Genomic DNA, 15,963 nt, shown 5'->3' on the forward strand with positions numbered 1-15,963 from the left:
GCTTTGGGTGAGACCGGAGAGCCAGGGCTCCTGCGTGGATGGCTGTGCCTCTGAAGCCAGGCCACGTGTGGGGCTTAAATTTATTGTTCTTACAAAACCTAGAGCTGAGGCTGGGCTTCCTCGGCGTCACTTGGCAGGGACAGGCCAGCTTTGACCTGCCAGCGCTGCGCGTGGTTTGGGACGCAGATATTTGGGTGTCCAGGAGGGCTGGGGACGTGCAGATCCCCTAGGAAAAGGGCGCTCTGAGCACGGTGTCTCCGCTGCTGCCTGGTTCCTGCTTGTTTCCCCTTCTGCTTGTGTCCGCCCGGCTGTGGGCTTTCACTTCAATTGCCTTAAATTTCACTTAAATGTTTGGGACAGAAGCAGTATATGGTTATAGGCAGCAGAATGCAATCACTCTCTTAGGTGGAAAATAATCCTTCAGAAATGGAGCCTATAAAAACTCTTTCCTTGTTTTCAGTTTTCCTGTTTAAGGACAATATGGACAGCACAAAGATTCCCCTGAGCACAGCCTCTTCTCAAAGGAAACATTAAATAGAAATGTCCCAACCTGAGATTTTTATAGGGTACTGACATAATCAGTATACAGTGTAACTTTTGGCCTTTCCTTCCAGGAAGAAAATAGTATTAAAATGTAGCATTTAAATATGTTGTTCTCCTGCGGAGAGTTAATTTACTTTTTGCAGAATAATTTCCTTCGTCTCACATGACTTAGCTTGCAGATAAATTGAACATGGCTTCAGCGATATTTTAAGGTCGTAATTTAATCAGCAATTGACTTTGGAAAACTAAATATAAACCTGGGATAAGTGTGTTGCTGAGGAGATGGAACTTCTGGTTGCTTCAAGGCCTGAAATGATGAAACTTTTCCATCATTCATGGAAAAATAGAAGCTGGAGCACTGGGCTTTGCTGTGTCTTTCTTCTCCAGTTGGGTTTATATCAGAGATGCAAGAAAGAACAAAAAAATCATGCTGGAGAGAGGGCCTTTCTGCTCCAGCGGCCGTGTGATACCTGTAAGAGGTGCTGGTGCTTAAAGCCTGTGGGGTGGCCCGTGCTTCCAGCGTGTCCCGCGGGATTCCTGCAGGATTCCCACTGCTGCAGAGGATGGCAGTTTCCTCAGGGCTCATGCCATGCAAATGCTCCCCTTTTTTCCTGCCATTTTTAACATTTCTGGCTCCAGAAGTCGGTCCAACCATGCCACCTGGTGTTAACCCGTGTTGTTTTCCCTAAAGAAAAGCCAGAAGAACTTTGCGTGTGTGTATGTATATAATTCTCTAACGCTATCAAAGATTTACTACTACCTTCCAGTCCAAACTTGGTTATTTAGCAGTCGCTGTTGAGGTTGATTTCTGTCTCTTGTTCCTTTGAAGTTGGGCTGGGTGTGGGTGCACGGAAAGCTCCCCAAAGCCCCTGTTGTGATTCGGCCCTTGCCTCTTTCCTTGCAGTCCGCAGCGGAGTACGTGAAGTCCCGGCTGCCGGAGGTGCTGAAGCAGCATCTGCAGGACTACGAGAGGGACAAGGAAAACAGCGTGCTCTCCTACCAAACCATCCTGGAGCAGCAGATTTTATCGATTGATCGAGAAATGCTGGAAAAATTGACTGTCTCCTATGATGAAGCAGGTACGTTTGTATTTCTTTCAAAGTTGCATTTTACTGGGAGAACAGAAAAGGTCGTTTTCAGTCCTCCAGAATGCCAGTGCATGAGTTTGCAAGTTGAACTTCGTCCTCAGCATTCAGTGAAACATTTCTCTCTCCTCAGATCAAGCTGAGATGGAACTTTTTCCAGTTCAGTTATTGAGTACTAAGTAGGTTGAAAGATGGTTATTTCTCTAGCAGCACTTTGTCCTTCCTCGTGCGCTGCTCGATTGATCCGGTCCCGCTTTTTTTCCTGTCTTTGCAGGTTTTGCTGCCAAGATACAGAATGTAGTTTGGGTGGATTGTGAAGCCTGTTGCATGTTGCATCTTTCCAAGCACGTGTCCTGTGCACGGCTCTTTTCTCAGTGACTAGAACTCGTCCTTGCTCAGCTGAGTGTGCACAGGATGGTCACAGGATCTGGTCTTTAAGGCTTCATGGTGCAGAACTGGAGCCCCTGACCCGATCTCACAGGCAGACGTTACAGGCCTTCAGTTTTGGTATTTGTGTCTTGGTGCATTGGGGCATCTTGGGGCATTTCGTGGGTATTTCTAGCACTGGCTTTACTGGCATTTTGTTTTAATAGTTAGAAATGCCTTCCAGTTTTCTTGATGGCCTGCTTTACAGTTATAGTGGGAAAAAAAAACAGAGACTGAAAATGCTTTTGGTTAATCATCCAAAATAACCATCTCTACATGGCTATAAATCTGTCTGATCCCTGAATCTTACCAATTTTCTCAGTGTTTAGATAAATTGAAATTAACTAACGAATCTAAAATTACCATCGTCTGAGCTTCTCCTCATGAGTCAAAGTGCTGACAAGTTCCTGTGACTTTGTCCTGTTACTTTGTGCTGTGATGGCCTGAAATACTTAGCTTGAACTGGTTTATCAACATGATTCAGGCTCCTACTCTTTATCAATAACATTCTCTTAAACTACTTTGATCTCAAGCGCTCTCGAGCAACTTTAAAAGCCATTTGCAGACTGTTTATTCTGGATACTTAAAGGACTGTGTGCTTTAGTAATGTGAAGTAATTAAAATGCTCTATTACTCCATCAACGATACTCACCCAGTCACCCAATAAGTAAGAACTGAGTCATAGCAATTCCTGAAGGACATAATAATTAAAATAAGGGCACAGGATTTTTTTTTTTAATCACGTCCCATTTTAACGATGCATAAGAAATCAGCTTTGAAAGTCTCTTTTCTTTTTCTTTTCTATTTTTTCTTTCCAAATCTGTTTGTCATTTTAACACAAAATTTACCAGCCAGTGAATCATGTAGTTCTTTTTTTGCCATCACTTACTCGGTCACTTCCTCCCTGCAGTCGTTTTGGTGGATGGCAGTTTGTTAGGAAGAAAAAAGCCAGCGGAGGAAATTATCAACTGCTGTCAGAAGAAAAGGAAAACATTTTTCTTTATTGAAAATGGAGTGTTTGTACAGGGAAAACAAAGATCAAAACTGCTTGAAACACACATTTGGGGATTAGATCATGCAAAGAAACAGTCATGCCAAAATGAGATGCCCCATAAATAACTAGTTTGGAGCAGCTCAGCACATGCACCCAATCAAACCGGAGGGAGGGAGCCACTCTCTGTGAATAAAACCCCAGGATTTCAGCTTCCTAATCAGGTAGCGAGACCTCTGGAGACTCAAACACGGCGACAGGGCCTGTTTGTCATTCTGATCGTGGCCCTGGTTTACTGCAAGGGGAGGAGCGGTGCTACCTGGGGCTGGAGCGAGGGCTGCTGACGGTGGGGCCCGGAGCCCTGCAGGTTGCAGCCGGCGTTGGGGACTCCCAGCTCCTCAGCTCTGTGTGTGAGAACGGTGCTGACGGGTGTTTTTATTGGTGTTTCTCCATATCGGAGTCACGGTGTTGATGGGTGTTTTTATTGGTGTTTCTCCATATCGGAGTCAATGGAATGAGAAGATCAAGTGGTTCTGGGTACAGGCAGGCTGAAGAGAGCAGTCCTGAGGTAGCATAATGGTGCAAAAAGGAGTGATCATTATTTATGCGGAAAATGGGGTTTTGTTTAGCAGGGGACGAGGCGAGGGGTCAGCAGCCCCGTCCTGGGGAGCGCTGTCGAGTGCTGCGTGGTTCTGCAGCCCTGAGCAGCAGGAGTCTGTTAAGAGTCCGCCAGGGAGACAGGAATTAAATGTTTAAGGTCTGAGGTGGGGAGGAGTCGGAGCGTCGCCGCAGCAGCCGCTGGAATGAAGCTCTGTGGGGAAGTTCAGCAGTTCCAGAGGCAGAAATGCCCACGTGTTGACAGGCCAATGTGCCAGGGCTCTCCCCACACACCACACGGCCTCAGCCCCCAGCTCTCACCGAGCCATCCTGGGTGAAAATCGGTGAACGTGGTGCAAAGTGTGGGGCATTCCAGTTTTCAGAATGGCCTTGAACTGATCTTTATTCCCTTTCCCTCCACCCTATCATTTCGTAGGCCGCAAGCAATCCTTTCTATAGGATTTGACCCCAGCTGTGACCGTTTGCCAGGTTAAGGAGCAGGACTCGGCAGGAGCGGCCCGAGCTGCTGGGGACAGCCCTGTGTGTGAACGTGCCTCTGGTGACAGGGCCGCAGCAGCAGCAACCTGCAGCTCAGCGGCTCGACAGCCACAGGCCTCCCGCCGTGGCCCTTCCTCTTCAGGAAATCAGTCTATCAAAGCCACCACATAAAGCAATTTCTTCCCAAAACAGTCATTGCTGACAAGATTTTTAGTGCAGTTTGATTAAGAAAGCTTTATGGAATGAAACCAGGCCAAGCATGGCAGATGGGTTCAAATCCTCTCATAATCTTTCAATCCGTTAGTTTAAAAAGCGCCGTTCTTGACAAGCTACGCCTGGTTTAATTTTGCACAAGGATCGTTTTTCCCCTTGCAGCTCTCTCCTAACAGGATATTAATCCTGTTCCTTCCATTCGCAGTGTCTCTAGGTGTCTGGGTGGTCAGTGGCAGCTCTGCCGAATAAAATTTGGGGTAATTGGAGGCACTTTTGGCCCCGAGCTGGTGTGCTCTGGGCTGCAGCCGCTCGCAGCAGTGGCAGGGTTCTGTGTGGGCCATGGGTTTTTCCTTAGCGGACAGCCCCTTCCCCCGGGCCCTGCGCAGCCTGGGGTCCCTCATGGCTGGTGCCCTGCACATCCTGTGCATCCTCCCTCGGTCCTGGCTGTCGGCAGCCTCTGTCCTGGCCTCTGGAAGGAGCCTGGAGCGGCAGGAGAAGGAACTGGATAATGACTTGTATCAGCTGCTCATTTTCGTAAAGTGAGTTTTCATGACAGCAGATCCCATCCCTCTTCTTATTTATTCCGTATTTCTGCGCCGTTAGGAGACGGTTTGGGTTTCTGCAGCTGTAAAAACTGGGTCTGAGCTGCTCAGGCCCTGACTTGCCTCCTTCCAACTTGAGGAGGGGAAGCCACTCGGCTTGCCCAGCTCTGAGCAGTCCCTCGAGCATTTGCCACCTACAAATGCTCCGGGTCCCCAGAGCGTTTGCTGTTCTGGCAAAACTACAGAGGAGCAAAAATATCCAAGATGAAATTTCACTCTGATGGGCTGGGGAACCCGTCTGTGGAGCTGCGGATGCTCCGGGAGAGGTCGAGCGTGAGGGCCCGGCAGGCGCGAGCGGTCACGGAGCTCCTGCTCCAACCACGCGGCTTCGCTCGCAGGAACCCCCTGCAGCAGCACACAGAGAAACAGAGAGATGTAAGGCAGTAAAATTGCCCCCCAGAATGTCCTGTGATTTGGGGTTAGAAGCAGCTTGCCCTTTTTGCTGCAAAGAAAAGTTTTTTTCATTGCTGTAACTCTACATCACAATGAAAGTGAAGCAAATTGTCTTTATAGTGATGCTTACGTCAAGGTAGCTCTTGTACCTTGTTAAAAATGCAGATGGAAATCCAGTGGGCTTGTTAAGCTGCCTTTAAAAGAAAAACATCCTCAAATGCCCTCTCCTGCCTGCAACCTGCTTGGGATCTTGTTTCACAGGGCTCGGCCTGGCACCACTGGGGGCGTTCAGAACCTCAGGGTGCAGGAGGAGCGAAACCCGGGTGTCCCGAGCCGGGAACCCCGGGAGTCTTGTGGAGCAAGCAGGGCTGGAGGGATTTAAGCGGTGAGAAGCACACGCTGTGCAGGGCAGGAACTGCAGCTGCAAGTGCCATGGAGTGCACAGAATAGGCAAGAGCGAAAAATAAAAGGCTGGGGGGAGCCGTAAGGAGTTATCAGGAAGAGAAAAGGCAGAAATAATCTCATGTTCAGCAGGCAAGGCATGCGCAGGTGAAGGATTTTGGTATTAAACAGTTTGGCTTTATCGTCCCAGGAAACGCGAGCGGGCGGCGTTTGTCTGCAGTCGCTGCGTCCTGCTCCACGGCACCGATGCCCACGCGGAGCCATCCTGGGCCTCGCTGCACCCGCGGCAGCGCCAGACGGGGACCGGCCGGGCGGCCCCGGCGCTGCTTTCTGCCCTGCTGACGCTTGGGTTTTAGGTGGTTTCCAGCTACTCAATTTCAGGAACATGGTCTAAAACAGCGCCCTTCTGTTACTTCTTGATTGCTGCTAATGAGAATTCTGCTTTTTTCCAGCTTACACGGTAATGGTTTTTACTCTTCATAGCTGCACGATTGCTGCAGAGCTCACTTAGCTTCCACGTTACACTCGGCGCCTTCTTTAGCGTATCAGGGTTTGTTTCTATTTCACATTAAAGGTGTGTGTTAAACGCGGTCACCTTGACCCAGTGCTCTGTTTTCTGCTGAGGACTAGTAAATTACAGCAAAAACCCCAGAGGGGACCTGGTCCCCTTTGCCTGGAGCTGCGGGCTGGTGGTGCCACCCTGGAGAGGTTTCCTGGGGCTGCGCCGGGCCGGGGAAGCGGGCGCTGGGGGCTGCCGGCTGTGCCCGTTGCGGTGGTGCTGGATATTCCCCTGCGCCGGGAGGCCGGGAAGCCCGTCAGGAACCGGGAAGTGTGGGGACACGTCGCTCCTCCAGTGCCACCGTGCAGACACCACGCAGCATTCGGTGCGCGCGTGTTTGTAACGGTCCCCTCACCCGCATTGTGCAGCGCCGAAGTGGCAAGCAGGAAGTCGCACGGTGCAGGGATGAAAATCATCCACCCCGGCTGCAGTTTTTGCGGTGAGATCCCACTCGAATTTGCAGATAACTGCAGGATTTTTGGGTTACTTTTTCGGAGTGGAGAAGGGTTGGTTCCGGGGGCTGTTTGATCTGCCGCTCAGGGCGGACGCGGTCGCTTGGAGCATTGCGGGGGCTGCGATCTCAACAGGATGACGTTTCTCCGGCCGCTCCTCTGCCCTCCTCTCATCTGTGTCCCTGATGCTGGGAAGGAGATTTCTCCCCAATGCTCCCTCGAGTCTTCCCTGTCCCCTGGGCTGTATTCAGGGGTTTAGTTGCACTGCCTGCGGTGTGTGCGCAGCATGGAAAGCTTAAGTGGCTCTGTTTTTTTTCTACACTTTTCATGTTGTTCTGACATGGCCGAGGCTTGGTTCACTCCCAAGCTGCAGGGGATAACGGGGAAATGGAGCAGGAGACAACCCCAGACAGTCGCTAAAAACAGCGCGATCAGCTGAGACGAGGAAGGAGCGGTGGCCCTGGAGATTATCCAGGTTAATGGAGTGTTTCCTAAGGAGGGCCCTCACTGAGACCTGCCTGCACTAGAGCACAGGGGCACAGGGGTGCGACGCAGTGAGCCAGGAGTGTAAAACCCAGGGAGAAAGGTCGAGCGGAGCCAGCGCGTGAGAAACTGTGGCCTGTATCATCTGAGAAGAACCTATGAAAGGGCAGTGCTGGTTAGAAGCTGATGGGAGGAACCTCTCATTTGTGAGTGTTCTCTGCAAAGGAAATTCGGGGTGAGGAGGCTGCAAAGGGAGCAAGGAGGAAGAGGGGGAGCAGCTTGGAGAGCTGCAGCTGGAGCCTGGGTGGCCTCGCTGCCCTGTCCACTTGGGCTGCTCACCAAGCTTCTCAGCTGGGTGTTTTCCTTGGCAAGGTGGCCCGGGCAGGTATTTTCTTGCAAGGTGGCCCTTACTAAGGGCCCTCCTGCCCAGAGACGTGGGTGTCCCTGGCAGATCCCGGCGGATCCCCGGCCTCGCTCCTCGCAGCTCCGTGGCCGCTGGAGCGGATCTCGGGCTGAGCCGGGTCCCTCATTCCTGCTCACCTGCTAATCGCGTCTCGACCGTGCTCTGCTGAAGTTTTGTTCTTTAGCTAAAGCAGCTGCATTAGAAATGGTAGAGCTGGTGCAACCTTGACTTGTACAATGCACCTTAGCTAATACTAAAATATAACCCCAATAATCCTATCCGACTAAGGGGGAAAAATAAAGGCAAACAAAAAAATCCCCTGTCTCTGCAGCCCGCGTGCTACAGGGTTTACATTTTCTGGTGATTTTCTTTTTAAACTCCTCAGCAGGGTATTTATTCAGGCAACTACACAGAGAGACTAATATAACATGTGCGCTCAATTCTGGACCCTTTATGTCGGGAATTTTCCATTGTGCAATTGCATTAAATCTGAGGCAGCTGACAAGAGCACAATGTTTTCTAACTCCACACAAGGTTAAATGGCTAAAATAAAAATAGATGGAAAAGAAAACAGAGCAAAATAAGTTGGGTTTCTTGTGTAAATGTGGCTGGACTGTGGGGTCAGGGACTGACCGATGGCCCGGCCACCGGTCGGGGCGGTGGTGGAGATGGAAGCGGCGAATCCTTCGTAAATCACTTTGGAAATTGGCTTCTGTTTCAGATCCATGTGTTTTTACAGTCACATAGCTCCCCTAACTGATAGGACTCTATTCAAAGTTACCATTTTTCTGGAGTGTTATAATAACGACTGTGGTTTTGAAGTGTTTCATTTTCTAAACATTAAGTCTCTGTGAGTTGAAAGTTAGTCAATGTTAGCTGCAATATTTTTCTTACTCGGAAACACTAGGTTTTTGCTACAGCTGCAGGAAAACGTGTGCTGTGGTGCTGTCACGAGGGAGGTGGAATTTGCTGAACACGGGGTCATCTTGTTCACCGGAGAGACAAGGAACTCGGGCACTCGCTTCAGAAGCAGAAATGTCAGGTCCAGGTGACAGTGAAGGATGGAAAAGAGGGAGCTCCAACACAAGACAGAAAATGAGCTGGGTGATAGATGAGGGGAGGGCTCGGTCGTTGTTCCGGAACTGGACGAGTCCTTCCTGATTCCTCCCAAACGGGCTGTGGTTTTCGCCCGTCCCGCGTTTCATCGGTTCATGCCCATTTTGCTGTGGCCCCGCGAGCAGCTGCAGCCTTCTGTGTCCGAGCTGCCAGCACCACATGTCCCTTTTCCTGCCACCTTCTTCATGCCCTTTGGGACGGGGGTGTCCCGTGTAGCTCCAGGCCAGCTGTTTCTGGGGCAGGCAGCCGGTTTCCTGAGTTCCTCGCGTGTCTCCGGTGCAAAAGCAAAAGGGGATTTCTGCCTGTGACACGTAGTTCTGGTTCAGAGCTGTGCCAGGCAGACCATTAAATTAAAAATACATCTTTGGAACAAACACAGTGCATCTAAACACAGGCAGTTATTACTGGCTCTTTTATTTATACCAGTCATGGGACGTGGGGCTGTGGGCATGGGAAGCTCCAGACGCCGCTCGTCAGTCTGGGCTGGGACAGACACAACCTGCCCTGACGTGAGAACTGCAGCGGGGCCCTCGTTCGAGCCCGGAGGGGCTGCCGATGGTGTCCGGCACGCGGGACTGCTCCTTGCTGCTGCTTTGGGGACCCTTTCGGTGTCCACTGGGTTGGTGGCTCCATCCTGCCCGGCACGTGGTGGCGGATGCAGCGGGAGCAGCCCGTGTCCAAGGGGATCCATGCGCCCTCCTCGTCCTAGCACAGATAAACCAGCAAGCGGCGTCAGACGGTCCCCAAAGCTCCTCAGGGTCACCATCCCCTGCCCGCCTGGAGCAGCTCCCCGCCAGCCTCCTCTCTGGGAAGGGCAGGCGCCTGGTTTTTATGAATAATCAGACGTAAATTAACAGCTGAGATGAAGATTCACTGTGCACTTTTCTGGTTTGTGTGAAAGGGAAAGGAAGCGACCATGAAATTAATTTTATTTACTGTTGGAAGATACTGGAGTACGATTTGCGATAATGGGAAAATAAATGAGTTTTAGTACTGGTCTGTAATCTGCGCTGTCAGGGTGTTCCCTTTAATGTTTGCTCATGTGTATCTAAAAACGTATTTGGCAACTTCCTGTTCTAAAACATTAATGAAATTGTAACATCTGGTCTAGAGTTTCTGAAAGGGATATTTTTTAATATCTCGATGTTTGCGAGTGCAGCCATTGATACCTGGCTAGGAGGAGATGTGCAGAGGTGAGTTCCCATGGGATCCCATTCTACTTTACATTAATTACATTAGGAGAAGAAAAAAGTGTAGGGTGAGCACTTAAAAAATTGCCATTTTTTCCTGGTATCAGGTCTGTTGGGTGCTGTGGTCAATTATTGATTAATTTTTTTTCTGCGTAAGTGAAGATTAAATAATTACAAGGTGAATTTTCTCAGTTCGCAGCAGTACAAGCTGTTCCCAGGAGGTTCAAGCGCAGCCGCTGCTGCCTGTGGCCGCAGGTAACGGCTGGGGACACCCTGCAGCGTAGCTGCCGTCACCCTAACTGCAGCCTCTCTCCTTCTGCCCAGGTACAACGTGTTTGATCGCGCTGCTCTCCGATAAGGAGCTCACGGTGGCCAACGTCGGTGATTCACGAGGAGTCCTGTGCGACAAGGACGGGAACGCCATCCCCCTGTCCCACGACCACAAGCCCTACCAGCTCAAGGAGAGGAAGAGGATTAAGAGGGCTGGTGAGTTACAACGTTTGCACTTTAACTGAGCTGCAGCCATGCTCTGCAGCGGGCAGGTGACGGCGTGGCCGGGCCCCGTGTGCTCTTTGCCTTTCATCACGTCTTCGTTTCGCGCCTTCTTGGGCTCGCAGTTGTGTTTCTGTCGTCAGGCTTCATAGCCAGTTCTCGATGAAGTTCTGAGTCTTTTCAACACACTTCTGTGTTGGTTCCCACAGAAGCCTGCAGCAAGCAAGATTTTATTTTATGGTTAAAAAAGTTCACCCTCTTGTTTGTGTTAAGCCTCCCGAGGAGCGCTGCCTGCAGAACTGGCTTCTTTCTGCCTTAAACTTTTCAACTATAAAGTGGAAATAAGGTTTTCCCATTTCTAAAAACTACAGATTTTCATCAGTCTAAATACATGCAAAGTGTGACTATGAAAGCTGTAGAACTTGCTGTCCTCTGAAATCCTCTCTCCTCTTCTCTCTTACATTGTTCTTTCTATAAAATCAGATCTCCATGTGAGCTGTTAATGCAGCATTTGTTACTTTGCTGCATCCTCCCGATTTTTCTCGGTGCTCACCTGCCATCTGTGCCTTCCATCCCTCCCGTTCGCAGCGTGATGCCACCCAGAGCGCCTCTCTGGTCTCCTCTTACCATCGTTTCTTCCTTCACAGCCTGAGGTTTGTAGTGCAACAAAGATGGCATCAGAGTCCTTGTTTACTGTAAATAACAGCAAAAGAAGCAGGAATATGTAATGTTCTTATTGGTCTTTTGTCATGTCTGCTTGTTCAGATTTCTTTGGCTTGGCTGCCTCAGGGAATTCTAGTGCTATTGTCACAGCATTACAAATCCTGTACGAAGATGTGTAATTTGGATGATGTGCTTTCCCCTCGGCTTGCTTTTGTTGCTGAGGAAGCACAGTAGCCCTGTGATTCTGCCTCTTGCTTGGTACAGGTAACAGAAGTTCCCAAAGGGGAATAAAAAGTATAGAAATCCTAAGGAGAAGGAATAGAGAAGACTTGATCTCAGATTGTTTCACTATGTGTTTGGGCAGTGTTTTATTAAAATCTAGAGATGTTACTGTAAAATGCTTCCATCTTAGTAACTCAAGGTTCCCAAGCCCTCCTTTAGTATTGTGCAGGTGCTCCGTAAAATTGTTCCCTAGAAAAAGCCTTCATTTAGGGGAAAAAAAACATCGGGTTGCTCTGACCTCCTAGTGCTATTTTAAAAAGTAGATCCGTTTTATAGTACTACTGTGAGATATGGTAACATTTCAGAACAGCCCTTTACATTAGAGTAAATACCAGTAAATGTAAAACTGAAGCAAAATGCCAGAGCTGAATGATCAAAACGACGTCGTTCCCGTGGCACAGCCAGGTGGCTGTTGGTGTTCTTGGATGGGGAATTAATTCAGTCCTCCTCCTCTTCCCCATCCCTACTACTACGTATGAAAGCCTTCCTTATCCACAGCCTGAAACTGGAGGAGACAATTCCTGTCTCCTAGGATAGCTCCAGGATGGAGCTAAGGAATGTTCTCCTCATCAGTGCCTTGAGCAGTGTGTGAGGTATCGGCTTCCTTAGGGAGCTTTGAAATGACTGTGGTTCCGATTTGGGAAGAGACGTCCAGCTCTAGGCGATAAGGTGATTGTCACTGATAGAAATTTGAGTAATTCACCTTGAACAAGATCCTTTGAGCTGAGCTCTCTAACACACAGAAATGTTGTGTGATTGCCAAAAAGATTTTCTTTCTTTAATGCCTTTTCCTCTTAAGTAACAGCTAGGTGGAGCTGCAGAATGTTTGTTTGTTCGTTTTATAATGAGTATTTTTAATATTCAGTATAGATGATTTCATCAAACAAAACACGAGAAGTGCCACAGAAAACCTCAGGGGCCCCTTGCCCGTGGCAGCCACGGTGTGTGCAGAGCCCGTGTCCCCGTGCGCGCCCCGTGACGGGTGCGTTGCCCTCCTCTGCCGTGGGGCTCGCAGTCACCTCTTCTTGCTTGCGTTTTGTGTGCCCCGTCACTCCGCTATGGGCATACGATCACATTCAGAGTTACTGTTTTTCTAATCGCTATGAAGAAAGGCAGTGCAGATAAAGAGGTGTCTGTGCAACGTTGGAGCGAGAGGGCACCGGACGCAGAGCAGCAGCGGCTGGGAGAGCTCGCGGGGCTGCGCATCTCGGGAGAGGCTGCAGACAGGCTGGGAGAGTCCCTCATCCAGGGGAAGAAATGCCTTAATAATGGAGACTCCGCATAAGCATTCATGAAAACCTCCAAATAAAAAGTTTTACTTCTGCCAGTTTTAACACAAATCAAGCTTTAGACAAGAATTAATCATTAAGTGAAATAGAGTCTATAGCTTCATGCGGAGTGGAAAGGAAATCGTAAGATTTAGGTGGCTGGTGGTTAACAAATAATTTATATGCTGAAGTGCAAAGCTGAAAGCATTCTGATAACTGCAGAGAACAAACACATTTATAAGAAAACCAAAGCAAAGAACTTGCAGATACAAACAACAATACCTTAGTGGTATTTTGTGGCGTATTTCTCATATTGTGTTCTATGTTATACCTTTTGCAAATCATTTGTCCTAAAATAACTTTGATAAATTTTCTGTCATGTGAGGATGGAGTATTGCTGTGATTCAGTGCAGACAGTGCCTCACAGACAGGCACGTGAAATGGGAAGGGCTTCAATTTTACCCTTTGACCTTGAGGCAGAATATAGATCCCTCTCTAATAAAAGCCAGCTGTATAATGGCCAGGTACCATTGATTTCAGTCACTGATTTCAGTGAAAAATGCATCTCACTATAATCAACTCCTAAATATAATAGTATATTTTCAACTGGAAGTAGCGTTAATCCTGGAGATGGTTGTATCAGTCAGGCAAATGCCACATTGCGTTTTTCTGACTAGAAGCAAATTTTTTTGACTGTTTTTTTTCCCAACAAGGATTTTTAGGCCTTCTTTGACACAAGCTTATTTAGGGCAGGTTTGGAGAAGAGGCTGTAGGTGTTTTTGCACTTGATGCATCTTTGCTTTATGCCTTGAACTGAGATTAGAGTCCTTCTGCAGACCATTTTCAGTGTTAATGTTTCCTTCATAGATCTTCCTAAATGAGGGAAAACCTGAACTTGAGCTACCCAGGAGAAGGAGTGATTTACTAAAGCAGGAATATAAAGATTTGCTTTCAGTATGTTCTCTTAACGTTGCCATAGGGCTCTCTGAACAATAAATTGCCTGGTACGGGAATGTGGATCTCTGTGTTCAGCATGTTGTCCGTCTCACTGGGGGAGTCACGAATACAAAGCCCAGCTTCATTTGAAAGCACAGCGGGTTTTGTGCTCCACTGTCTCAGTAGCAGGGAAGCCCAATCCAGCTCTTCACTGCAGTGCTCCCATGTTTGCTTTACTGAAGGCATCTCCTGATTTTTGAAATCGGTAACGTTTCCACCTGAGGATGCTGCCCCATGACTTCTGGGGGGATTTGGTGGGAAAATGCTCTAACGGAGCCTGTGTTCCTCCTCTCCAGGTGGCTTCATCAGCTTCAACGGCTCCTGGCGCGTGCAGGGGATCCTGGCCATGTCCCGCTCGCTGGGAGACTACCCTCTGAAGAACCTCAACGTGGTAATTCCTGACCCCGATATTCTCACCTTTGATCTGGACAAGCTGCAGCCAGAGTTCATGATCCTGGCCTCCGATGGGCTCTGGGATGCTTTCAGCAACGAGGAGGCCGTCCGATTCATCAAGGAACGCTTGGATGAGCCGCACTTCGGTGCCAAGAGCATCGTCCTACAGTCATTTTACAGAGGATGCCCTGATAATATAACAGTTATGGTGGTGAAGTTCAGGAATAGCAGCAAAACAGAAGAACAGTAATTCGCAGTGGTTCTCTGCCTCACTCTGAACTTAAAACAAACTCTTATGTTTTAAACATAGTAGAAAGCTCTAGTAAATACCATTAGGATTTTACACAAAAGCAACAGATCCCTCTGGTCTTTTTTTTTTTTTTTTTTCGCTTAACAAAAGGAGCAATACAACGAATACATTTTGAGTGATTATAAGAATTAAGTTTATTCACATGTTCCTGTCTCCTGTGACCTTGCGGCTCCTTAGAAAGTAACTGCAATGCTTCATTTCAAACGTCTTTTCAAGTCCTGTGTAGACTTTTGCCTTGATTTCTTACCTCCTATTTCTAAGGGTCAAAGGTTCATTCAGATGCACGGCAGGGTCAGGGCAGTGCTGCTGCTCAACAGCAAGTCATAGGAATGCTGCTGCTTTTCACCCACAGATGTAACTGTTGAGAGAAAGATGCTTCTCGGTGTCTCGTCTTACTCAATCTGCAGTGATAAGGTTGTGTTGGAAAAGGTTTGTAATTATTGGCCTGTCATTGATACAAAGGAGGAGAAGGAGCCAAATACCAGTCTGATCCTGTGGAGGTGGCTCTCCTCGCTTTGTTTTTTTCCCTTTGCATTAGACAAAACCTTGAAAAGTGTGTGTGATTAGAGACAGTGATCAAATACCTAAAACCACATGTGTATTCAGACTGTGTGTTACTTTCAAAACATTTTGTCAAGCCCACATTATATTCAAGCTAATTAATACAGCAAACTAATCAGCAAGATGCTGATGCCTCTGTATCAGGAAACTAATTCTGTCATGACAGATGAAAGTCATTCACTGAGAGTCAGTTTTTTGGCATGGAATTGTCATAGGCTTGTAAAGAAAATAACGCAAGGTAAATTTTATTTCTTTAGTGACTGCTTAGAAAACTAAGCAAAACAAAGCATTCCTTAGAGCTGCTAGGTGGAATTTGCCTACTAGAGATTTCATCGTGCCCCTGCAGATTCCTTTGTAGTGTTAATCTAGGAGAAGACCACTTTAGAGTAGTTTTTTGGCATCATGTGCAAATGCTAGGCAGTGTAAGTGCACTGCAGAGAAGACAGTGTGTGTTAAGTCTAGGTAAATATATTTTTAGATCTAACTTTCAATATTGTATTTTGGAACCTGTGACTATTGTTAGTTTGAACAATGACCTTCTAAATCGGGTTTAGCAGCCCAGTGGGAGCAGGGACAGGGCAGCGTGTGCTCAGGAGCAGAGCGAGGGCCGCGCTGGCTCCGGGTGCCTGTTGTGGGTGGCTCTCCTAATAACACGTCCTTTGGGACTCCCTCCCCACAGAACTTGGTCCTGGAAGATCCGCTGAAGTCTCTTGTCTTGAAGGTGATGGAGGTCCGTGGTATTTGAGCCCTGAGCTGAATCGGAGAGACAATGTAGTAACTAACATTGCCTGTTTCTTGGATAAGGATATAGGATGACTTGTCATTACTTTTCTCACTGCCACAGCCATAGCATTTTCTGGTGGAATGGCTTGTTTGTCTCTAAAATATTGTGATGTGTGGTTCTGTTGAGCTGGCAAGGTGTCTCAAGACAGGAGTGAACACAAATTCAGCTTTCCCCTATTGGAAGGCAAGCCCACGTCAGCCTTTTCATTTGTGTTTCTAGGTTATCTCACTCCTAACAAATTTCCCTCTTTGGTTTGCTCGG

At 48.1% G+C, this 15,963-nt stretch overlaps 1 protein-coding gene across 1 annotated transcript; it reads left to right on the top strand.

Moving 5' to 3' along the window:
* The first annotated feature begins 1,424 nt into the window (after window positions 1-1,424).
* PPM1L (protein phosphatase, Mg2+/Mn2+ dependent 1L) lies at window positions 1,425-15,147 on the top strand. Its single transcript, XM_010211940.2, has 3 exons — window positions 1,425-1,622; window positions 10,278-10,439; window positions 13,951-15,147. Exons 1-3 carry the CDS (start codon window positions 1,586-1,588, stop codon window positions 14,295-14,297), a joined length of 546 nt encoding a protein of 181 aa, XP_010210242.2. The 5' UTR covers window positions 1,425-1,585; the 3' UTR covers window positions 14,298-15,147.
* The last annotated feature ends 816 nt before the right edge of the window (window positions 15,148-15,963 follow it).

This window comes from Tinamus guttatus, unplaced genomic scaffold (genome assembly GCF_059628265.1).
Source record: "Tinamus guttatus ecotype Peru unplaced genomic scaffold, ASM5962826v1 Tinamus_guttatus_pri_ptg000376l, whole genome shotgun sequence".
Classification (NCBI taxonomy): domain Eukaryota; kingdom Metazoa; phylum Chordata; class Aves; order Tinamiformes; family Tinamidae; genus Tinamus; species Tinamus guttatus.